Source organism: Lontra canadensis, unplaced genomic scaffold (assembly GCF_010015895.1).
Source record: "Lontra canadensis isolate GAN:19392208 unplaced genomic scaffold, GSC_riverotter_1.0 scaffold195, whole genome shotgun sequence".
In the NCBI taxonomy this organism is placed as follows: Eukaryota; Metazoa; Chordata; class Mammalia; order Carnivora; family Mustelidae; genus Lontra; species Lontra canadensis.
The window spans coordinates 886,525-912,819 of NW_022631189.1; the positions used below are offsets into that span (position 1 = coordinate 886,525).

Here is a 26,295-nt window from a genome sequence, read left to right on the forward strand (position 1 = left end):
CTCATCTAGTCCAGGACCTGAAAGAGGTGGCGGGGATATGGAGGGCCCAGGGAGGAGAATGAGGAGCACTGTTGCTCAGTGACACTCATCTGCTCTTCACACCAGGCTGCAGGGATTCTCAAAGCCTTCCAAAAATTGGAAACGTAATACGCTATTTCATAGTCATCCAGGAAGGTGGCCAAACCCTGTCTAATACAGCAAACTCTTCCAGTACTCCAAACAGGTTTTCTAAGAGGGAACAATAACTAGTTGTAGAAGTACTGCAACTTCATAATACCTCAACAATCTTCTCATACATCTTTAGCTGAAACTGAATAAATGATCTCACACCTTCCAATAGAAATGGCTTCTCAGACCAACTTAAGCACAGACTGGTTTTCACAAAAATGGAATATTGGTGTCTTTATTTTTAACTGTCAAGACTATTGATAGCTATCAGCTTTTCAGGGTGTAATAGATACCCTATAGAAAATGTGTACATTCTTTGGATATATATACACGATTCTTTGATTTTTGTATCTTTCTTTTTTCCAGTAGTTTTTCTTGCATTATACAGTAATGACTATCTCTCACAATGGATAGATAAGCTGTGTTTTATGCAAGATTGATGATTTCCTTCCACATTTATTTAGATTAGACAGATAAACCGGAACTTCCCACTATGGATTCACATGTAAACTTTCAGGCATGATGTTTGTTATGTCTGATGTAATAAATACAGAATGATTTCCTATTATTTAAAAACAATGGATGCCACTTTCTATCAGCATCCATCAGGGAAAAGCCTAAGGCTGTGAGTCTGTTGTAGTACTGCCACGATTTGCTTTTTCTCCAGATCCAGAATGCTTCAGAAACTGACCAGTAGCACCAATGTATAATCTTGATCGCATGGGCCATTTCTGAAAAAGAATATTTAAACAAGAATCCAAAAGTTACTATCTGAAACAGCTGTCTTTACTAGTAAAATTAAAAATTCCAAATGCCTCAAAGCAAATGCAGTATCATGAAGCTAGCAACAATTGTAATTGTGAAGTCTAAGGAATGACATAAGAAATGTTTTTTAATGCTAACAATAAAAGTAAAAATGTACCAAGACTTTGATTATAACTGTATAAAATAATATGGATGCAAATGGACAAGAACTTCAAGAAATCATAGAGAATGAATATAGTTAAGTGAAACAAAATATATCAACAGTATTTTAGTTTAAAACTAAATATAAAATAAAATTGAGCCAAAAAGAAGATCCCTGGCTTTAAAGATATTTTGAGAAGTTATACATGATAAATATATGTTCCCACTTATCAAAGAACTATAATGAGAAGTGAGTAATTCAACTATGTACACATTTTATCTAGGGGCTCCTGGTGGCTCAGTTGATTAAGCAACCAACTCTTGGTTTCTGCTCAGGTAGTGATCTCAGGGTCCTGGGAATGAGCCCCACGTTGGGCTCTGTGCCCCTCCCCCTCTGCTCTCTCTCAAATAAGTAAATAAAAATCTTGAAAAAAAATTTTATCTAGCAAAAGTAGCACCTCGAAGTTGCAAATGTTATAATGTTTGGCGTTATATAGATAAAACATCCAAAATAAATGTCTGGAGGCAGCGGCATCATACAGCATTAACCTTTCAGTAATTAGCATATTTGTATTCTGATTATGAATGTTCTAATTTCACTCTAAAAAATGGATAACCTTTCAAAAATAATATAGCTTGTTACCAAATAGACATGGTGATGAAGAAACATATTACATAAGTAGTACTTTCAGATATTTTATTTTGAGGGGGGGTGTCTGATAGTCAGTTAGTTCTAAGGTCTGTGAAATACTAGTCAGAGAACTGCTACTTTTATACAAAGAGAAGTCTTTAGACTAATAAAGTGCAGCTCCCAAAGGTCCACTGGATCCCACATTCTCCAGAGAGTAAATGCTGCAGCAAGTAGCAAGCTGTTTTTATCACTTAAACATTCACAGGCCCACTGCTGGTTACACAGCACAATGAAATGTTCTGAAATGCCGGACAGATAACCTGCAGTGCTCAAATAGAGATACAATTATTAACAAGGTAAAGACCCTAAGAACTTCAGATTCTTAACTCAAGCATCATATTAAAATTACGTGGGGAACTTTAAAAATACTGATGGCCATGTCACACACCAGATCAATTACATTGGAATGGACCTTTTTGCAGAAGTTGAGTATAAGGTAGAGTCAGATTATTACTTCCGAGTACAGTATTATCACCTAAACTGGCATTCCAGATGTAAAATGTAGCATTAAGGGATAGTAAGTAGGCATGTGATACCATCCAGGAAACTTCTGTTCCTAACAACCAACAAGAGTCCCAGTTTTATGCCTCCAGATATAATAAGTAAATTTGCTCTCTTGCAGTTTATTTTAGAGTCTTTTATTTTAGAATCCTAGATTCTGACTGGAAATCTATACTTTAAACACAGATAAAGTATAAAATTTATGTTACTTAGAATTTAAAATGATCTACTTCTGTATAATCTTCCTACAAATAACCTTGTACTTTACATTTGATGTAGTAATAACACCGACACTGAGCTACTTATTTTTGCATCCAGTTCAGGTTTTTGTTTTTTTTTAATGCACAGATGTGCATTCTTTTATATTCCGGGGGTATCACTGGTCCTGTCCTTGGGTTCTTGCCATGGGCTGATAACCTCAGGGGTTTTAGATACTGGTCTGGGGTTTTTCTGATCTGTAAGGAGCTGACATTGTTAGGTCAGATTCGAGTCCTGCATTATACTGAAGAACGTTGTGCTATAATGCTATGGACTGAATGTTTGTGTTGTGTCCCCCCGCCCCCCAACCAAATTCATACGCTGATGCTCTAACTCCCAACGTGATGGTATTTGTGGAAGTAATTCTGGTTACATGAGGTTAAAAGGGTGGGTTCCTCATGGTGGATGGATTAGTGGTCTTTTTTTTTTTTTTTTTTTAAGATTTTACTTATTTGAGAGAGAGATTGAGAGAGGATGAATTTTGGGAGGGGCAGAGGAAGAAGCCAACTCTGCAGAACAGGGAACCTGACAACCTGGGCAAGAACCCTGGGATCATGACCTGAGTGGGAGACAGTTGCTTAATCAACTGAGCCACCCAGGCATCCAGATTAGTGGTCTTTTAAGAAGAGAAAGCTTCTTTTTTCCTGAGAAAGAGGGAGGCTGACCAACTGCAAGATAGGCAGAGAACTCTCACCAGGAATTGAGTTGGCCAGCACCTTGATCCTAGACTTTCCAGACTCCAGAATTGTGAGAGAACAAATTTCTGTTCTTTAAGCCTTCCGGTCTATGGTATTTTGTTATTGCAGCCCAAGTGGACTAATACTTGTAGTTAATAGTGTAGAGCTAACTAAAATAATTTCAAGTGTAGAATTTTTGGCATATTATAAACCTGTACTTCTCAGTCTTTTAAATTCCTGCCTCGTATTCATGAGCATAAAAATCTCATGCTTAAACTTTGGGTATGATTTGAATATTCCATATACATTAAATATATTTAAAAGCAAATAAAATAAACATTCTACTGAATGCTCTCTGGTATTTCTGATATGTGCTACCTGGGTGCTACTGTACTGAGAATTACCCAAAATCATGCAACCGAGTGTAGAGATAAACGAAGGCATCTGTGTTCCTTGGTGGGACATAAGTAATTAATGAAGCAATCTTAAAAATGTATACTTGGATTTTTGGGATGCCTAGCTGGCTCAATGGGAGGTGTGTGTGACTCCTGATTTAACAGTCATGAGTCTGAGCCCCACATTGGGTGTAGAGATTACTAAAAAATAAAATAAACTTTAAAAAATGTGTATGTGAATTTTTGCCTCATTTTTCATGAACTTAATAATAAAACTTGGGGCTCCTGGGTGGCTCAGTGGGTTAAGCCTCTGCCTTCGGCTCAGGTCATGGTCTCAGGTCCTGGGATGGAGCCCCTCTTCTCCAGCCCCGCATTGCGTCAGGCTCTCTGCTCAGTGGGGAGCCTGCTTCCTCTCTCTCTCCACCTGCCTCTCTGCCTACTTATGCTCTCTCTCTCTGTGTCAAATAAATACATAAAATCTTAAAAAAAAAAAAAAAAACCCAAAACTTTATTTTAAGAACTTTGTACTTCGAGGGGCACCTGGGTGGCTCAGTGGGTTAAAGCCTCTGCCTTCAGCTCAGGTCATGATCCCAGGACCCTGTGATCAAGCCCCATGGGGCTCTCTGCTCAGCGGGGAGCCTGCTTCCCTTCCTCTCTCTCTGCCTGCCTCTCTGCCTACTTGTGATCTCTGTCAAATAAATAAATAAAATCTTTAAAAAAAAATTATAAGAACTTTGTACTTCGATTTTCCAAAAGGCTTCTAATGATTTTATTCAACTTAATTTAACGTACACACGTAGTTTTAAGAGTCAGGAATAAAATGTAAGTAAAATGTTGGTTAGGCTGCATGTCAGTTTCATGCCAAAAAAGCCAGTTGACTGTTTTACATATCACCTTTCAATGGTATGTCTTAACATTGTGTAGATTAACACAGTCCTGATCTCTATTTTACCTAATAAAATTTATTAAAAACCATGTTATTTCATGTTGCTTAGAACAATCTAGCAAACTCACAGATTAACCAAACTGAACCTGAAAATCTTAAAAACGCACTCTTGGATTCTGGTGTTAAATGATCCCAAAATAACAAACTTTGTATTTATTTTTAAAATTGTTGTATATGTATATTATCAACAGTGAATCTCCAAGGATAATGCAATTAACAAAGTCATCTGTGCTTTTCTCCCAGTATAAGAATCTGAAATATATTCCTATTCTCTTGAAGGATCACTGCCCTTTGGTACTCTGATGCTAATCAAATTGCTCACATCCCAGAGGGATAAAAACTGCTGTTTTAGGCTATGCCCCAGGATCCCAGTCACGTAAACCTTTCAGCTTGATTTTAGGTACTCTTAATGTAAATTCCCCAAAATGCTAAATCCCAATACAGATAATAAGGACTGATGACTCCATGTTATGGCCTTGAAATATTTGTTAACAGATCTTTAATCATCAAAGACATAGTAATACTATGTTGTAAGGCAGAAAAAATAAAGTCATCTCAGAACACTTTTTAACTATGGGTTACGACACCCTTAGTTAACTAAAAATTAGTACGATCAGAATATTTTTATTTTTTTTGCATTAGATTAATCAAAGACTTAATACTTAAGCATTTGGTAATATCCATAAAATACTGTGTTACAGGTGGTTTCAATTAACGTGTATGAAATCTCTTTCCTCCAAAATTCCAAAAGCACATGGTTATAGGTCACTTATGGTACACAGAACATTATCCCTCACAGTACCGTTATTTTATTTTTGTCTTTGTCTCTATTATATATTCATTTAGGGCAGGGATTGAGTCTTACTCTTAATTGTATCCACTCTCCTAACTGTGCTTTGCACACAGTAGTTGCTCATTTTAAAACAGACTAGTCACGTGTTCAACCATCAATTTCATTTTAAAGAGGAAATCCTTGGCCTTGTTTCATTATCCCTAGAATTGTCTTTTAAAATCAAAACGACTGATTTGAGGGCAAATGAAATTTGATTTTTCTTAAGAGTTATAAAACTACAAAAACACTTGGTGCCTGAATCAAATACAGAAACCAAAAAACTCCTGTTAAGCTTACTGTTAGAAGAAAATTATTAACAATATTTATTCAAAAAGATACTATAAGAAACAAAAGTGAAAAAAAATTTGATTTCTTATCTGAATTGTATCTCCCAGAGAGGCATTTAATAGATGCATTATGTAGTAAAGTCTATTTAATGTTAAACTTTTTTAGAGTATATGGGAAATGTCGAGTTAAAAGAAATCTAATATTAATGATATACTTGAAAATCAATCTAATGCAGACTATAGAGCAAAACCCCTAATAAGTAATGACTTTTCAGGGGAGATTATATTATACAGCACATGAATATAATGAGGTCTATCATAATTATAAACACGATATTTCAAATTTCTATATTCAAAATAGTTTGAGTCTATCATCATGCTGATTATATTTGCAAAGTAAACTGTTAAGCATCACCACATTTTTAATTTCGGTTAATATTAGAGAGTGTGCTTTACTACATTTCAATGATAGTTATTCAATAATTTATGGAACATGGATATGCTTAAGGCTAAGTCCTAATTTTGTATTTGTGTGTGTGGTAAAATATTTCAGAATGGTAGAAACAAAAATTTGAAAATTTAGATTTAGAAAATATAGGGAAGATAATGCATTTTGAACAGAGAGCCAGGTGAATGCTGGATTTTGAAACCATCGAATCTAGGACAATGCAGAGCCTAAGCACTGCAATATAGATAATAAATCATAACTTTATACACCATGCTAAATGAAACCCTGACCATTTTACCTACATGTAATGTAAAAAATTTTACAAAATGGATTCTAGGGGCTAATTTTGCACATTACAGAATTTTAACATAGTATTGAATCAGCTTAACATACCCCAATCTATTGTGAAATTTACATAAATACATCATAGTTTTTCTAACATTCTAGGTAACTGCCTAATCCATGATAATTAACCTTTATTAAAACGGACTGAAAATTTACTCCACAGGATGGCAGAACCGTCTCACTTTGTTCTTACCAGTTTTACAAAAAAAAAATCTCAACATGGTTTCCTGGATTATTTAAGGGGCGGTAATTCCTTCACCCCCTGTAATTCGTGAAACTTTTCAACCATCTGATAAAAACCACGACTGAAATGTAATTATGTAAATTAAACCCCTCAAAGGCTCGTAAATGTAAATCTGATAATAAAAATCCCCAGAACTTGCCAAATACCCCACCAGACATTCCCAAGAAATTTCTCACTTAGGAAAGGATGCATCCTGTAAGTGGAATAAGACACCCCTACGACCCAAGCCACTTTGGGTTTAAATCCACTACCTGTGAACAGTTACAGAGTAGCATTTTGCAGTGAGGACCTGGCTACCGGTGCCTTTGCGGGCCAAGGTCACTCTCCGGATCTGTTCCCCGTCTCACCCCGCTCCGCGGCGTCTGCCCGGGACAGAGGGCTATAAACTCTCTGGCCGACCCAGACAGAGGGTTAATGTGCCCCGCTCCCTGACCCAGCGCAGGCCGCCGTGCCTGCCTACCTTGACAGGGTGCAGGTAGCCGTCGCCGCGCAGGGCGCCTAGCCCAGCATCCGCCGGCGCCTCGGCGTCGTCCTGCAGGCTTCGGGTGAGATGAGCAATGTAGGTAGTGGCCAGCAGCAGCACGTCCAGCTTGGACAGCTTGGTGTCCGGCGGCACCGACGGCAGCGTGCGCTGCAGCTCCAGGAAGGCGTGCCGCAGGGTCTGCACGCGGCTTCGCTCCCGCGCGGCGTTCGCCGCAGCCGGCCTCCCGCCCCCCGGGCGGGCGCTGCCTCCCAGGCCCGCGGGTCCTGGCCCTGCCCTGCCCGGACTCGAGTCGTGGGTGGCGGCCACCGGGGGCGCGGTCTCGTTGCTAGCGATCCGGGAGCTGCCCGCCGGGCCGTCGCGGTCCATGGCGGCTTCCCGCGCTGCGTGCCCTGCAAAGGACCCAAGGCGCGGTGAGGACCGGCGCGGATCCGGGCTTAACCAGGGGAACCGCAGGCCTCTCGCTTCAACTGCACGCGGGGCCGGACCATCGACGTGGCTCGGGGCGTTCTCAGAGATGAGGTCGTTTTGTCTGGGGCGTGTTTACCTCCCGGCGCCTTGGGAGAGTTGTGGGGCCTGACAGTTCCTGGGCTTAGAAGGCTCAGGAGGGGCATGGTGCCGGCTTTACTTATCACAGACAAATTTAAGTGAAAGGGCTATTCTACCGAGGAGGGGAGATCTCGGAAGCACAGCTCCGGTTCGGAACTTGTTGGCACTTCTAACCAGTATGCATCAGTCCCAAAGAGAGATGGGCAGGTCATTCTCTCCGGGCGCAGCGGGAACCCCTGGCCTCGCCAGGGTCCTCAGTGCCCACCCGGGCAGCCCTCGCACCATTCCTTACCGAGGCCAGTGATCCCGGGGGTGACGGCGGGAGCTCATTCTAATTTCTGCGGGAGGAGAGGGCATCCCTGACCTCACCTTGGACTAAGGCACCCGCTGTCCCAACGAACCTGGGGACCAAGCGGCGCGGCTGGGGTCGGACCGAGGTCCTCACCTTTCCTGGAGCGGCGGTGCAGGGCTCCGCTCCGCTGCGCTAGCGGGCCAAGAGCGTCGAGCTGGGTCTGAGTGGCCAGGGCCGCACAGGTCACTCCATCCTCGGCCAGCCGAAGTCGACAGCTGCTTCTAGGCCCTGCGGGGCGCGCCTTTTAGGCGGGCAGCCCCGTGGCCAGGCGTGTGTGGTCAAGACTCTATGTAGGGCTGGGACAGCAGCACCCGCCGGGGTCCGCGCCCACCTGAGGGGCTTTGCCAGGGGCTGAGAGTCATTAATCAAATGATCCGGCGGGGCGGGGCTATGGGGGGCGGGGCGTCATCATGGCTCCGCCCCCGCCCCGTCCCGGTTCGCCCCCAGGCGTGACTACTGGCGCTGCACGTCGAGCGTCCGCGGTGCTGAAGGCGGGTGGGGCTGCTTTGCGAGTTACCTCGCCTCGCCGCGAGCTTTCCGTCATGGGTCCGGCCTGAGCGCTGCCGCATCCCAGGCAGGCGCCGGGCTGAGGCGGGAACCCTGCCGTTTTGCCGAGCGTGACTTTTAGTTTTCTGAGGAAATGTGGAGTGTGCCGCTGTGAAGCGCTAACCTATTATTCTACCACGAAGGTAAATGTTTCCTGCCGCCCTGATTGAAGCAGTAGTCCCTCCGGCTCGGTCCTCGGTGATCAGCTCATAGCCGCTCGGAGATAGTGCGCCGACGTTGAAAGCTGAAGTTCCCCAAACCAGAGTAATCGGCTCTGGGATCGCGGTCGCTTCTCCCCTGGGGGCGCGGACCGTTGCCCTAGTCTCGGTCGCACAGGCGGGGCCCCGCTTTGTGTCGTTTTTTGGACCTAAAATTCGTCCTGGCCCCGCCCCCCTTCAGGGAACTCTCCTGGGCTGTCCTGCACTTGGGGACCCACGGGAAGCGTGGCTTGGAAGCTGTGCGGTGAGGCTTCTGTCCGAGGCTCTTAGAGAACTAACGGGGGCCTCGGCGCCGGGAAACGCTGGACCCGGGACGCCCCCAACCCTGTGGCTGCCCCGGGCCCGGGACCCAGGGCCTTCAGAGGTGAAGTCCCAGCGGGCGCACGATAGTTTCTAGAACGTAGTGTGTCCTTGAAATAAGGCCCTCAATTCGAAGAGCAGGACATTTAAAAATCTTTGGAGTCAAGACAGGATATCAAATTTAAAATATCATTGATGAAATTGATCTTGTATATGCGATGTAATTTCTATACAATTGGAACTATTAAGTAGTACGTAGTGATGGTGATACTTGCATTTTAATCTATCATTCCACACTTCAAGTATATTAGTGGATCAGAATAATCATCATCTTGAGTTTCCGTTCAATAACTGTAATTAGATTTACTCTTTAGAAAGGAATGGGCCAAAATACCATTGACTCAAGAAAGGATTACTTTCTTTTGATGAATGAGGAAGCACATCTTTATTTTCTCAGTAAATTGTAATGAAGCATAAAGCAATTGAAAAGCAATGCTTCAGATGCCATAAAGAAGCAAATCAAACTGCTTAAAGGCTTTTTATATAGTGAGGTACCCTAGGGCTACAAACTACAAAAGATGATATTGCCTAGTAGTATAAAAGTAAAAACACACACACACACACACAAATGTTTCAGATCACTTAAGGCTGAATTTACTTTTTTTTTCCTTTTACTTTTGAGTTACGAAGAAGGTGAAGTTTGGGTATGTCACTTTTTTGTCTGCAAGCTTTCAGATTCCTTCAAAGAGAGATTCCTGTATTCATAGAGAAAAAAGACAGGAATATTTCAAAAATGAAAGTTCTCCAAAATGGCAACAAACATATAGACTCTAGGATACAACAATAGTAGAGGCTAATGCTTAGTCACCCAACTGTGTGAATCTTTTTAAAAGAAGCAGAAAGATTCCTCCTCCCCCCCAACCCCAGTATAGAAGAATGTGGAAAATCTGTGTGTTGGGAGAAGTGTGGAAATAAGAATTTTGGAGGGAAGATGGGCTGGGCTAGGGTGAGGCAAAGATGGAGGGTTTCTTATCTTTTGCACCCTTGTCATCTCACAGGCCTCACGCTAGCCTAGCCTGCTAAAGTCTCCTGTTAAGTGGAGGAGGTGGGGTGGAGGTGGGGGCTTCAGGCAAGCTCTTCACTGATAACAGAGGCTGGAAAGTGGACCTCTGTGTTGCCTGATAGGTTCAAAAGAAAAGACTGGTGACACAATACCAACCACTGTGGGCCATCTTGTCTTACCTGCTGCCACTCTAAGCAGCCTCTCGAAATCCTTTCATGATTCTAGAGTAGTCCTATGTCCGGCAAGAAGCCATTATTTGCCAGTAAGTTAAAAATAGCAGATGAAAATCTTCACATTTTCAACATTACATACGTTACTAACAGGTACTTTATTTAACAATATGTGCAAAGTGCTTTACAAAAAAACACTTTATTTTCTCATTTAGTCTACAAAAACCCTTTGAGGATTTTACATTTTATGGTTGAGAAAATAAGAGTAAGCAGGATTAAGTAATTTGTCAAGGTCACACAGCTAGCAAGTGGCAGAGACAGGGTCTGAGCCTGGCCGACTGATCCTAATTCCTTGTGCTTTTTACCATACCTAGTCTATTTAATATTTGTAGAGTTCTTCATAATTTGCAAAACATATTTGTACCTATCATTGCAATAAGGGATATATTTTAACTTGGCTCCCTATTAACAATTCAAACATTCTTTTCATAGTATAGTATATTCTTTGGAGTTCTTGTGTAGTCTTGCAGAAAGTAGATGGCTTTAGAGTGCTATAGATTTTATTTCATGGGGTATGGTGTAGATCTTAAAATTATATGTCTTTCTCTAAATATATCAATTTGTCCTTAACTTACTATCTTTGTGATGTAAAATGATCACACATATCAGTGGAGAAAATACATTGTTTTATATACATATATAGTATAATAAAACATAAGTTTTATATAATTGGTGCTTTTTTTCACCTTTCAACTCTTTCCCTTATTGTTAAGTTAAGGTATGATATACATTAAATTCATTCTTTTGAGTCTATAGTTCAGCAAGTTTTGATAAAAACTACCACAGTAAAGATATGCAGCATTTCATCACCCCACCCTTCCATTCCTTTGTGACTTTGTGCATTCTACTCCCAGGCCTTGGCAACTACTGATCTGTTTTCTGTCCCTATAGTTTCACCTTTGCCAGATCTTCATAGAATTATACAGTGTGTGCTCTTTTAAGTTGGCTTCTTTTAAAAATTTTTCTAAGTTTAAAAAAAATTTTTTTTAATTAAAAAAAATTTTTTTGAACTTTTTTTAAGTTGGCTTCTTTAGCTTAGCATGGTGCTTCAAGATCTGTCCATGTTGTTTTGTGTATCACTAGTTCATTCCTTTTTAATGCTGAGTAGTATTCTATTTCGTGGATATACCACAGTTTATTTATCCATTCCCTAGTGTCAGACCTTTGGGTCGTTTTGTTTTTGGTGATTATGAATAAGCCTCTATACATGTTTGGGTATAGATTTTTCTGTGCATATAGGTTTACATTTCACTTGGAAAAATACCTGGGATTAACAGTGAGACTATTAGATACATTAAGTACATGTTTAACTTTATAAAAGCATGTCAGACTGTTTTCCAAAGTGGCTGTACTATTTTTGCATTCCCACCAGCAGTGCATAGGAGTTCCAGTTGTTCCTTATCTTTGCTAGCATTACCAGATTCTTTTTCTTTTCATCCATTATATATTTTTTAAGAAAAATTAAGCCAATATTTTAAAATCCATTGATTTCTTAATCTAGATATCTTGGTTGCCAGTTAATCTGATTTGTCAAGTTTAAGAACTTGAGAAAGCTCTGCCTGGCTGCAGTTTTGGAGCAGAGTAGCTTTTGTTTTTTGTTTGTTTGCTTTGTTTTGTTTTGTTTGTTTGTTTGTTGCTTTGGCGAGTGGAGATGAGCTCAGACTCCATATCCTTTTTCCTTCACCTCAATCACATTCTCCCTGCTTCCCTCACTTAATTTACCTGAAGGCGTTTTTGAGACCCCTTGCAGAGTAGTTGAGAGCTTGGCTTTTAGAGTCAGTGACCTGAATTCAAGTTTTAGCTCTGCCTCATGGCAGTTGTGTGACTTTGGGCCCCGCTCTGACTGAGCCTCTCCAATGCTTCTTTTCCCTGGTTATAAAATAAGTCTGATCATATTCTTATCTGAGAGGGTTCTGCTGTTTTTAAAATTTGGAGTAGTGAATATTCAGGTATCAAAGTAGACATTTTAAAATGGGAAATAACATAATTCTTAAAAAATTAGATTTTACATAACTCTTGTTCACAGAGTAAGCCATTGACAGAGTTGAGACTAGAAGCCACAAAACCTAGCTTAGATTTTTCTAAAAAAACAAAAAACAAAAACAAAAACAACCCAAACTTTGTTGCTTACCATGATTGCTTTTTTTAAAGGAGGGGTGTCCTAATTTCAGAAGGGTTCCTTGAGAACTAACTACAAATCAATGTCTTAATATTATACCTACATTATTGGTACATAAAAGTTTATTTAACATATAAAATGAATTAGACTGAGGTTAGGTTTAACACAGCATAATTAAAGGCATTTAGAGCTTTGTGGATGAATTTATATAAGATCATCCCAGAGTTTTGTAACTAAAAATATTACCTAAGTTTTAAAAACTCTTGAGGGACATAGAAGATCTGTTGTTACAAGTTGTTACAAGTGTTCAAACATAACCTTAGCAGTGGTGAAAGCAAGTTATTTTTACTGTTTTTAAAAACAGTTCATTTTTAACTCAAAGAAACCTAATACTTCCATATTCTAACTAAAGATAGTAGGTATTTTATAAATAGTTAAATAATGTACAGTGAACATTTCCCAGTGAATTATGGGTCCCAGAGATTCACATTCCTTAAAAGTATCTGAAACTAAGGGCATTCTAGCCCACTATGCAGTTATTTTTACAGTAACACAAGAGAGGAATTGACTCTATGGACATGGTTTAGGCTTGAAAGATAAACAATCAAGTAACAATTTGCTTTCTTCAATGTACAGTGCTCTGCAGTATTCTCAGTGAATCTTATTTACAATATGTAAATGCATTTAATGTATATTTAAAAATTACTAAGTCTTAAGCACCTCCTAGCATATTTGAAAAGAGAGGAAACATCTGTCAGAAGTATTTACTGTGACAAACACAGAAAGAAGCAATCATGTGTACACTTTTTAGTACCATAAATTATTTTTAATTGAACAGTGAAGGCATTTGTTTAGAATCAGCTGTTAAATAAAAAATAGTTTTGAACTAATCTTTAATTAAAATGTACATTGGTAGTATCAAGTTCAGTTTGAGGGTCAAAAACAACGTCAATGAGTCTGACTTTTTCCTCCCTGTAGGGAAAGCAGGCTTGTGTAAATATACATGAGCACAGACTGCACGCATTTATAAAGGAGGTAAAAAACATTCCCCTGTCATTGGACAGATGTTGCTTCCCTGTGTTCACATAGGATACGGGCACAGCTCCTAATGTGTAGAACCTTAAAGAAATATGGGGCACATACTTTTATCATTTTGGAAGAAGACTCTTAAGTTCTTTTATACTGCTGAGCATTAAATGTAGACTATAGGGGACATGTCTATTGACGCTAGCTCATTTTCCCCTTAAAGTAATTAAGGGGAGGAGTTGCTTTAATCAACTTTTTAGATTTTTAGAATTTATTCTTTGTGGGTTTTTTTCAAGATTTATTTATTTGAGAGAGAGAGAGGGTGCGCGCGTGTGCACACAGGATGGGGCAGATGGAAAGGAAGAGAGTCTTAAGGAAACTCTGTGCTCAGTGCAATGCTGGTCGAGGGACTTGATCTCACAATCCTGAGATCATGACCTTGAGACCACGAACTGAGCCAAAATTAAGGATCAGAAGCTTAACCAACTGCACTACCCAGGCATCCTGAGGATTTTTTTTTAATGCTTTAGTGACCATCTATTCTCATTTTCTCTTAGCTTTATGCTAAATTAATAAAATATTAGTGATAAGCACACTCTAAAAATCTATATCAAGAACTTGATGAAATTCCATATTGGTCACCTTTTCTTAAAGAGAAGTAGAACTGATATTCCCATTTGGTAAGATTTTAATCTTTTATGATACCAAAATATTTTGGCATGCCTTCAGTAAAAATGTTACCAGAAGATATAAGAAACTCTAAAAATATTTATGTAATATTTTTTCACATTATAAAACTGAAGACTTGGATTGAACATAATTGACTTCACTGACAGTGACAAAAGCCGGACATTCTTTATTTCCTTCTCACAGGAACCTCTATTCTGCTGCCTTCTTTGAGAGCATCCTGTCTTTGCAGTACATAGTAGTCAGAGATGCACTTAGCTCTGTATTTAGTGTTCCTAGCTAGGAAAATGAGGATAAAATGTATTTGCTGTTGTGTCAGTGCAATCCTAGTAATTAGAGCTTTGCTCGGGGCTATAGAATATGCCGTATATGCCACAGTTCACAACTGATCTAACAGTAGTGTGTGGTGATGTATAGAATTTACCAACTGTTTTCTGAGTCTGTGTTCATTTTTTATTGTTTTTTTTTTCCACCTTGGTGACATATTAGCAAAATCTTTCAAGATGCTTGGCAAAGAAATGAAACTGAAGAACACTGTTGTGGAAATGACACTAATTATGTAAATCTTTTAAGAAACTAACAGGGTGATCTATGGACAGAGTGGCTTAGGTTTTGATGGTAATGGCAACAGACATTTGCATGTAAAGTTTGCAAATAAAGCAGTAAAGCAAACTCTCATACAGCTTTTGTTTTTTGTTTGTTTGCTTTGTTTTGTTTTGTTTGTTTGTTTGTTGCTTTGGCGAGTGGAGATGAGCTCAGACTCCATATCCTTTTTCCTCTCCCTAAATAAAGCATTTTCCAAACTCACAGGACCCTTTCTCCCTTATGCCTCTGTCCCAGCAAGCCTAAGCCACTCTTCAGGGAATGGAGGTAGGACAGTACACCAGTGTTGTTCATGGGTCTTCTTTAGGTTAGCTAAATTAAAGAATGCTAAGTCCTGTCCCTTGATTGGACTCAGCAAAGAGGGCCTTCAGCAGGCAGTTCTGGAAAAAGGAAATCTATTCTACAGTATGTACACTGGCTCTGATTACTTTCTCAATGAAACATGCTCTTGCCCCCTTCATTATATTGTAATGACTACTGTGATATGATTAGAAAGATCAATAGAGCAATCATATTGATTATAAATGAGAAAAACTTGAATGAATAAATTATAGGATGTATTAGAATCTGGTTTATAATGCTCATAGCATTTATCACACTCCACAGTAATTGTATGACATTTAACTCTCCAACCAGCTTGTTATAAGACCTTTGAGATCAGGACTATCTCATTTGAGTTTTTATATTCATATTGCCCAGCCTATAGCAGGTGCCTATTCATTTTGTGAATAAATGAACTTATTTTCTGGTATGATTTACCTTTATATTGAAGCAATACCATTTTTTATTTTTTATTTTTATTTTTTAAAAGATTTTATTTATTTATTTGAGAGAGAACACAAGTAAGCAGAGAGGCAGGCAGAGAGAGAAGAGAGAGAGAAGCAGGCTCTGCACTTAGCAGAGAGCTCGATGCGGGGCTCGATTCCAGGACCCTGGGATCATGACCTGAGCCTAAGGCAGAGGCTTTAACCCACTGAGCCACCCAGGCGCCCCAGAAGCAATACCATTTTTTAAAACTAAGAAAACATTTTTCTCCTTATGAAGAAACTTAGGTCTGATTCATATGGAGCTACATTATGCATATACTCAAGGTTTAGAATAGTGACTCTTCAACTATTTTTTTAGATTACAAACCCCTTTGAGAATCTAATGAAGCTTCTCCTTCAGGGACATCAGATTAAGAACTTTTGGTCTGGAGAAGTGGTGAAAGCAGCCTACCTCTGTAATACTCTGGATTGCCCCTCCTTTCTGCCACTAGTTACCCTTGGCATAGCCTTCTGTTCACTAGTGGACCACCCGTCAACTAGGCCTCAGGCTCCTTTGGTATGATCCCTGCTCATTCAGACACATTTATTTGCTTCTGGGATTGTCCTGAGTCACTTGCCCTACATCAATGATTATATCCAATCTGTGACTCCTAGCTCTTCTTGAACTAGTACTAGTACTACCACAACTGTGTGGTTATTTGGATAGACCAAAAATGAACTTTTTTTGGGCAGGGGGCAGGTGATTGATCAAGAATTGAGACTCAAGAATAAGATAGTTAGAGGGCCTCTCTTCCTCTGTGTTGTTGACAGGATGTCCCATCTTCCCAAAAAAGAAAGATCACACAAATACTTGAAAGAATCTACCCCATATCTTCAATAATTTTAAGATTATATTCTTGGGAGCTTTGTGTGGATGCATTTCCATTTGGAAGGTATCTCTGTATATCAGAGAAAAAGTCTAATTTTGGCTTACGCACCTGTGGGTAATAAATAGGAACTATGTGATGCATTGTTCCAAATTTACTTGTAGTGTACAAAGAGTTTAAAGGTTCTGCTTTGAAACTAATAACTAAATTGTAATTTAGTCCTATGTCCTATGATAGCATTAGATTATCCAAAGTTATAATTTATCAAATGGAATTAAAGTTAAATAGATCCAAAATAAGACCAATTAAAAACTCAATATCCCAGATAAAATATCATAGACTTGCATACATAAAAACTTATCCAGGAATGTTTATGGTCAGCTTTTATAGCCAAAATGGGTACACCAACATTAATATAAATATTAACTGCATATTAACTGCCCTTGCATCCTGCTGTTCTGAGTTTAGTTTTTCAGAGTGTTTAACCTTTAGGGAATAGATTAGTTACAAATAGTTTTTGGAGTGTGTTCATACCTTTATTTTGGCACGTAACATTCTACATCATTTACCTATTGACAAATCCTCCTCCCTTTCCAGCAGTTATTTCCTTTTAAGTGGGGACTATTTTATTCACCTCTAAGTCCAGGGTCTAGCATAGTTCTGTGTATATCCAAGGTGCCCAATAAGTATTTATTAAATGAATAAATGAATATTTCCATAGAAGCACTATGTAAGTATATGCTAAAAGATATGCATATATTTTGGATTTTGTTAAAGTGTTTGATTTTGTTTCCAAATTTGAGTTACATAGTTATTGGCTATATTTAAGACAAGATTTTTTATCATAAGATCCTTGAAGTCTGAAGTTATAATCCCTATAATCTTGTCATAATCCCCGATATAGAGATCCAAATTTATAAGGCTATCAAAAATATGTAAAAGGTCAGGAAGTATAGAAATTACTATCTTCCTGAGAATTCCTGTTCACTTATAATGGATTTGGTTGGATAAGGGTGTCTTTAAAGTTTCATCTTAGTTCTTCTAAAGACCTGAAGGTATATTGTAGATTTTAAAAATACATATCTTCTAGACTTTAATTCATGCTTTCCATTTCTTTTGAGAAATAATAACAGAGCCTTAGTATAAAGACCACAGTGTTAAGTTGTTGGCAACAGACCTAAGGATAGAGTTATCGTGTGCTACATACATGTATCCACAGATGTCACTGATGTTAAGCCTGAAAGGCTCAGAACTGTGTCATTGTGTTTGGATGAAAATGGCAAACTTGTAGGAGGCGAGAGAGGATATCTACAAGTGGCCAAGGGAGAATAACTACTTCTGAAGAAAATTCAGATAATTTTCTCTTGCAGCTAATCAATTTTCAATTTCAATTGTATTTTCATTGACCTTAGAGTTTATTTTTCAATATAGTAAATCATATAATCTATTAGAATACTTAAGTTTTTTATATTATCCAATTTTCTCTGTAGTTCCTTTTTATTTATTAAAAGTATTTGTTTATAATATTACATATTTACTCATCTGAAGATTTTCCTAAATTCCCACCAATCTGAAGTGAATTTCAAAGTAGAGGAGACATCATTGTCTTTATATCCAAGCACAATTCAGCCAGTCATTGCTAGAGCAGTCACTAGAAACCAAAGCTGTTTGATAAAGTTAAATACTTTTGATTAATCACTGCTATCTTTGTGACCTTAGACAAGTTATTTCATCTTTCTAAAACTCAGCTTTCTCATCTAAAAAAATGGATATAATAATTATCTTTGCCATAGGTTATAATGATTAAATGCAGTGATATTTATAGATATCTGAGATGTTTAGCACAGTAAAAATTACCTCTTCCCTTACCCCTTCTTCTTTGTCTCCTTAGACCAGAGTGCTTTCTATTTTAAATTATTAATGATCATTATAATACCAAGTATAGGAAGGTATGAAATGATACTTCTGTACTATGTAACATTCTATACGGCTTTTAAAAATTTACATTAAGAACATTTTAAAATTAAAATTATTTTTTTAAAGTTTTTTTTTTTTATTTGTTTGACAGACAGAGCTCCTTGCCTTTTTACCTTTGCTTCTCCTTACCTCAACCTCCTTATTCTAGAGTGGCAGAGCTCCTAGGATATGGTATCCATGCATGAAGCCTCACTACACTATTAGAGCTTCCCTTTCCCTATTCTCTTGGCCTAACACCTTTCTACAAACCCATCCCATTAGCTGTGAAATAGGAGGACCATTAGCATTCAGACACTTCATGGAACAGAGGAATAGGTTCATTCCAATGTTGTAGACTATAGAATTTGTGAAGAATGAATTCTAGGATGCTCACAAGTATGATAAAGATAATTGTTACCTGTTATACTTGGCTGCATTTAGTTGCATAAGTTAAGCAAGGGAAGTTGACCTGTCCTTTGTATTGTAATCTTAAGCATAACATGAACAAAATGGTCAAGTGTTAGGGCATGTACATAAAAAAGGGGGGTTGCCTAGGTTAAGTGGGTTAAGTGGGTTAAGCCTCTGCCTTCAGCTCAGGTCAAGATCTCAGAGTCTTGGGATCGAGCCCCGCATCAGGCTCTCTGCTCAGCAGGGAGCCTGCTCCCCCCACCACCCTCTCTGCCTGCCTCTCTGCCTACTTGTGATCTCTCTCTCTTTCTGTCAAATAAATAAATTTTTTTAAAAAGAGGGGGACAGGTTACAGAGTATAGGTCACAGATGTGGTTGTCATACATTTTTATTTTGATGGAAACTGAGATTTTTGCACTGCTGCTAAACACACATAATGTTTAGTGTGTGACTTAGGTTTCACAGTTTACATAGCTGATTGTTTCACCATTTGCATAATTAATATCATGCACTTTTGTCAGATATAAGATTATACATTTTCCTCTACCCCATGGCTCTGTTTTCATAGCTGACACAGTCAAACTCAATATGAACCAAACATAGTTTTGTTAACAGTAGCTATCATTTTCATATGTAAACATTATAGGTAAAATTTCCTAGGAATTGTAAATAAGTTTAAAAAAAAACCCCAAATCTTAAACAAAAAAATCTAAACAAAAGCCTCTTATTTCTTGGCATTTGTTGTTGTTGTTGTTGTTGTTGACTAGAATAGTCTCTCCTTTAGTAGAAGTGATTAACTAATGAATGACAGCTTGCTTACTTAGTATGAGTTACTTGCATCCTTTGTTTTACTGTTCCTTTTCTTGCTGATTTTCTTGGCATCTTTGGATGCTTTCCAATTTATTAGGAATTGTCTTTCCATATTCTTAATTTCTTTGCCATCGAGAAATTCTAGAGAAAAAATAAATGTGTTAAAAAATACTATATATATATTTCTGGTTTAAGGCACCTGAACTTAAATTACACCAGAGGCTGAAATAAATATCTTATAAAAATATCCTATTTCTACAACTTATTTGTTTTTGTTAAGCTTTTACTTATTTTTAATTATTTTTTTCTGATTTCAAAGAGGATGTATGCTTATTATAAACAACTGAAACATGGTGAAAAAAACATAAAAAGACTCTGTAATTACTATCCATGACTCTCAACTATCACCAACAAAGATAATCATTGTAAACAATTTGATATATGGTTTCCTTTCTAGGGCCACATGTAAATTTTAATTTTTAAAAATAAGAATGTCATATTCAATAAAATTTAGATATTACCTATTCATTTCCATACTATGGTTATTATTCTTGAGAAAAAGCAAAACATATTTTATGTCAAGATGAACAAGAAATTTTGTACATTTTGCATGGTATTTTAAAAGCACATACATTAATAATGCTTATTATATCCCAGGCTTAACCAGCTGAGCCACCCAGGCGCTGCTATTACTTCCTAGGACATAAGATATGATAGGGACAACCCATAAAACTGGCCTCTTGGTTCTATGAAGATTTTAGCTATGTTTACGTTGTGTTCCTCTGAAAGAGTTTTAAAAAGTTGAGCATCTTAAATTACACAAAATTTAAATTTTATATACTGTAAGATATTTGGAAAATACAAAAAAAATGAGAAAAGAAAAAAATTAATATTGCCTGTATTCTACAACAAAAATAATCACTAAAACCCACTATCAGTATATTTTTAACATTTTTTTGTTTTTTATGTATGTGTATATATTATATAAGGTTGGAATTCTCTATTTACATAGTATTACATCCTAATTTTTATTATTGTATTATAATCATTTTACCATGTCTTTCTTTAAACACAATTTTTAACGGTTGATAGTATTCCATTATATATGTATATATACTATATATACTATAAAATATCAAACTATTCCCTTATAGGACATTTTGTATTATATGTAATTACATGAATACATGTGGCCTTCATTTAATAAAAAGACTATCTCTTTCTAACAAAATTTGCTATACAGTAGTTTTTTAAGGTAATTACATATTTTTCTTTCATTATCCGTGTAATGTCTTCTACTGGATCCCAGAATGTGAAAAGGAAGTAGTAAAAATTTTTTAAATCATGTTCTTACAGGGAAAGTGACAGTATCCTGATACTGATTGCATTACTGAAAATATTTTTTTAAGATTTTATTTATTTATTTGACGCAGAGAGAGAGATCACAAGTAGGCAGAGTAGCAGGCAGAGAGAGAGGGGGAAGCAGGCTCCCTGCTGAGCAGAGTCCAGTCCGGGGCTCGATCCCATGACCCTGAGACCACGACCTGAGCCGAAGGCAGAGGCTTAACCCACTCAACCACCCAGGTGCCCTGCACTACTGAAAATATTAACAATGCTACTTAAATATGATCCATAATATTGTTAGACCCTAAGTACAAAATAAAGTGATGAAACTGGAAATATAAACTAGAACCATAAACTCCAGAAGTATAATTGTTTCCATATATTGTCCCATGTACTTATTGTAACTGAAATTGGTACTCTCCAAATTATAATGTAAGAAATTGGCTAAATATTCTATTATCAAACATCTTTGTACTTAAAATTTTATATTAAAGGTCATTATTTTATGCTTACTTTTCCCAACCACTTGGATTTATTGCTATCTTTCCAGATTTGTTTTTATTAGTAATTGTATAATTTGTTAGTGTATTTTTGGGTGTTATATGTGTAAACCAATACGTATTTTTAAAATATCTGTTATAGAGCTAAGGAATGAAAATCCAAATCTCTTACCATGATCCCTTTTTCCTCATGTTTATGATGCAGACAGAGCTGAGAAATGACTAGGAGACTGTGCCTTAGTTAGCCTGATTTCTTCTTTTAGAAAATAATCATGTAGAGGTGGTTCAGGAAGGGAAGCCAGGTAATGGACATAAGATCAAAGACCTCTGAGATTTGTTTTAATGAGTTGTTGTTGTTTTTTTTTATAAAGATTTTTATTTATTCATTTGACAGAGAGAGATCACAAGTAGGCAGAGAAGAAGGCAGAGAGAGAGAAGGGGGAAGCAGGCTCCCCACTGAGCAGAGAGCCCGATGCCGGACTCAATCCCAGGACCCTGAGAGATCATGACCTGAGCTGAAGGCAGAGGCTTTAACCCACTGAGCCACCCAGGTGCTTTTTAATTAAAATTATTAACTTTTTAATTTTAATTCCAACTAGTTAGCACATGGTGTTAGATTAATTCTAAGTGTACAATGTAATGATTCAACAATTGTATATATTACTCAGTGCTCATCATGATAAGTACATTCTTTAATCCCTTTCACTTATTTCACCCATCCCTCCACCCATCTCCTTTCTGGTAACCATCAGTTTCTTCTCTGTAGTTAAGTGTTTGTGTTTTGGTTTGTTTCTCTCTCTCTCTCTCTTTTTTTCCCCCTCTTGCTTATTTGTTTTGTTTTTTTAATTCCACATATGAGTGAAGTGATATGGTATTTGCTTTCTCAAACTGACTTATTTTGCTTAGCGTTACACCCTCGAGCTCCATCCATGTTGTTGCAAATGGCAAAAGTTCATTCTTTTTTGTGGCTGAATAATATTCCATTGTATATATGTACCACATCTTCTTTATCCATTCATCTATCAGTGGACACTTGGGCTACTTTAATAATATGGCTATTGTAGATAATGCTGCAATAAACATAAGGGTGTATGTATTCCTTTGAATTAGTTTTTGTGTATTTTGGGGTAATACCCAGAAGTGTGATTACTGGATCATAGTTATTTTTCTAACTTTTTAATGAACTTCCAGATGGTATTCCACAGTGGCTGCCCCATTTGCTTTTCTACCAATAGTGCACGAGGGTTCTTTTTTCTCTACATCTCTGCCAACACTTGTTGTTTCTTGGGGTTTTTTTGTTTTTTGTTTTGTTTTTTGTTTTTAGCCATTCTGATAGGTGTGAGGTGATATCTTATTATAGGTCTGATTCATATTTCCCTGGTGATGAGCGACGTTGAGCATCTTTCATGTGTCTATTGACCATCTGTATGTCTTCTCTGGAGGAATGTCTGTTCATGTCTTCTGCCCACTTTTTAATTGGATTATTTGTGGGTTTTTTGGTCTTGAATTGTATAAGTTCCTTATATATTTTGGATACTAATCCTTTTTTGGATATGTCATTTGCAAATATCTTCTCCTACTCAGTAGATTGTCTTTTAGTTTGTTTCCTTTGTTGTGCAGAAGCTTTTTTTAAATATATGTAGTAGGAACATTTAACATGAGATCTACTTTGTAAACAAATTCTTAAGTGTACAATACATTATTTTTGACTATAGGTACAACTTTGTACAGTAGACCTCTAGAGATTATTCATGTAGCTTCACTGAAACTTCATACCCACTTACTAGTAACTCCCCATTTACTCCTTCCCCCAGCCTCTAGCAACTACCATTCTACTCTTTGATTCTATGAATGTGACTATTTTAGGTAGATCATATAAGTGGAATCATGCAGTATTTGAGTTTCTGTGACTGGCTTATTTTATTTAGCATAAGTCCTCAAGGTTCATTCATGTTGTCACATATTGCAGAATTTCATTCTGTTTTAAGGCTGAATAGTATTTTATTGTATATGTATCTGCCATGTTATCTTTATCCATTCATCTGTCAATGGATAGTTAGGTTGTTTCTACATCTTGGCAATTGTGACCAGTGCTGCAGTGAACACAGAAGTGCTAATATCTCTTCAAAACCTTAATTTCAGTTCTTTTGAATGAATATACAGAACTGGGATTGCTAGATCATATAGTAGTTTTATTCTTAAATTCTGATGCACCGTCATACTGTTTTTCAAAGTGGCTGCACCATTTTGCATCCCCACCAGTACTGTACAAGGTTCAAATTTCTCTACATCCTCACCAACTCTTGTTGTCTTTTGGTTTTTTGATAACAGCCATCTGACAGGTATGTGGTGATACCTCACTGTGGTTTTGATTTGCATTTCCCTGTTGATTAATGATATTAAGCATTTTAAAAATATACCTTTTGGCCATTTGTAGGTCTTTGGAGATGTGCCTTTTTAAATCCCTAGCCCATTTTAAAATCTAGTTATTAGATTTTGCTGTTGAGTTGTAGGAGTTCTGTATATGTTTTGGAGCTTAACCTCATATCAGATGTATAGTTTGCAAATATTTTCTCCCATTCTGTAGGTTGTCTTTTTACTCTGTTGACTATTTTCTTTACTGTGCATGAGCTTTTTAGTTTGATGTAGTATACTTGTTTGTTTTTATTTTTGTTGCCTGTGTTTTTTGGTGTCATGTCCATGAAATCACTGCCAAGACCAATAGCATGAAGGTTTCTCCTGTGTTATAGTTTCAGGTCTTCTGTTTAAGTCTATAATCTATTTTGAGTGGATTTCTTTTGCATGTGGATATCCAGTTGTCCCAAAAACATTTGACTGTCCTTTCCCTACTGTGCATTCTTGGTGCCCTTGTTGAAAATCATTTGACCATTTATGAATGGATTTATTTTTGAGCTTTCTATCCTATTCTGTTTGCATATCTGTCTTACGCCAGTACTATACTGTTTTGATTGTTGTATTTTGTCATATACTTTGAAATCAGGAAGTGTGATGCCTTGGTTGATTTGGCTATTTGTGGTCTTTTGTGGTTGCATATGAATTTTTGTGAAATTTTGTGAAATTTTCAATTCTGTGATAACACCACTAGGATTTTGATAGTGATTGTACTGAATTTGTTGATTGCTTTAGGTATTATGGAAATTTTAACAACATTAAATTTTCTAGTTCATGAACATAAGATGTCTTTCCATTCATTTGTTAATTTCTTTCATTAGTGTCCTGTGGTTTTCAGTATACAATTCTTTTTTTTCTTACCTTACTAGTTAAATTTATTTTTAGGTATTTTACTTTTTTTTTTTAAGATTTTATTTATTTATTTGACAGAGGTTTTAAGTTGGCAGAGAGGCAGGCAGAGAGAGAGGAGGAAGCAGGCTCCCTGCTGAGCAGAGAGCCTGATGTGGGGCTCGATCCCAGGACCCTGAGATCATGACCCGAGCTGAAAGCAGAGGCTTTAACCCACTGAGCCACCCAGGTGCCCTGGTATTTTACTTTTTTGTGCTATTGTTTTCTTAATTCACTTTTCCGATGGTTCGTTGTTACTGTGTCAATATGGCTTTAAAGATTGCTTTTGGTAATTGTTAATGGTCACACTAGATTATGAAGAAATTAATAAGGATTTTATTGAGAAAATCAACTGACAGTGTAATTTTTTTAATTATAAACTTTAAGGCACATTTTATTGTTTTGTAGAATTTCATTGGAGAAGTTAAAAATAAATTAACTTGTCTCTGAAGGAGAAAGAACTTTTAAAATATATTAAGGTGAAAGAGATTATGTTTAGAATAGGTTCAGTTTTTGGGTGAGGGCTGATGTTGAATTTTATGAACACTTCAATATTAATAAGGTATTTTGGTATCCTTGCTATAATACTGCAAATATGCAAAATACTGGAATCCTTACCCTTTAAAGGTTCTACCTTTTTAAAAATCCTTACCTTTTTAAATCTTTACCTTTTTAAAGGTTCTACCTGGTTCTACCCTTTAAAGCCAGCAAGGCATAAATAGAGGAAAAGAAATGCTGCCTGTTCACTTTATAGATTTCAGATCTTGAAAAATTCACATTGCCCACACAGCATCATCATTTGTGGGTATACTGCCAGTTCAGAAAGTCCCATTCTTTTAAAGGATTTCCAACAATTCATATTAATGCATCTCTTAATGAGTTGTTCTTAACACAAAATTTGTTTTCACTCAGGCTAAGTAAACCAAATGTTTTATTTCTCAATTTTAAATTTGCTTTTACTTAAAATATTGAACTTAATATTGTACTTTCATAGATTCAGATATCATATTTATATTTTTCAAGGCTTGATATTAAATTAACTAAAAAGTTAACCAGTTCTCTTTCTCTAGGAAAATTATATTAATATTGTATAAATGTATACCCAGTGATTTGGACACCAGTATCAGTCTGTCTCTGTATTTAGGTTTGAGACAAACAGGATTTCCATTTAGATCCATTCTCCACAGCTTCATCAACTTGTTCAGTAAAAATTCCAAATCCTATAATTAGAGAAGGAAAAGCAAGACATAAGTATTTCATAATCATCAATATTTCTTTCATACCAGTTAACTGTTTTTAAAGGTAATTACTGCTCTTCCAGCTAATTACTGTTTTTCTAGGTAGTTAGAAGGTGTACCATAAATCTTTTTTGAATAAAATGATCTATACTACTAATTGATGTTGTGTACATCTAGGGGAATAACTTTTCTTTAGAATAAGGTGGTGAGAATTACAAAGCTAATGAAAATTCT

At 37.2% G+C, this 26,295-nt stretch overlaps 2 protein-coding genes across 3 annotated transcripts in view; both read right to left on the minus strand.

Moving 5' to 3' along the window:
* Positions 1–585: 585 nt before the first annotated feature.
* TCF24 (transcription factor 24) lies at positions 586–8,374 on the minus strand. The gene is made up of 3 exons (XM_032847879.1): positions 8,174–8,374; positions 7,159–7,571; positions 586–899 (listed from the first exon to the last, which is right to left on the minus strand). Exons 2-3 carry the CDS (start codon positions 7,546–7,548, stop codon positions 786–788), a joined length of 504 nt encoding a protein of 167 aa, XP_032703770.1. The 5' UTR covers positions 7,549–7,571; positions 8,174–8,374; the 3' UTR covers positions 586–785.
* A 1,490-nt stretch (positions 8,375–9,864) lies between these two features.
* PPP1R42 (protein phosphatase 1 regulatory subunit 42) overlaps positions 9,865–26,295 on the minus strand; it is a 55,808-nt gene continuing 39,377 nt past the window's right edge. For both annotated transcript variants that reach the window (XM_032847904.1, XM_032847906.1), the window contains exons 6-8: positions 25,926–26,043; positions 19,690–19,820; positions 9,865–9,899 (exon numbers count right to left, since the gene is read on the minus strand). In XM_032847904.1, coding sequence (XP_032703795.1) covers positions 19,690–19,820; positions 25,926–26,043 — 249 coding nt within the window. In that variant the 3' untranslated portion in view covers positions 9,865–9,899. The remainder of the gene's footprint in view (positions 9,900–19,689; positions 19,821–25,925; positions 26,044–26,295) is intronic.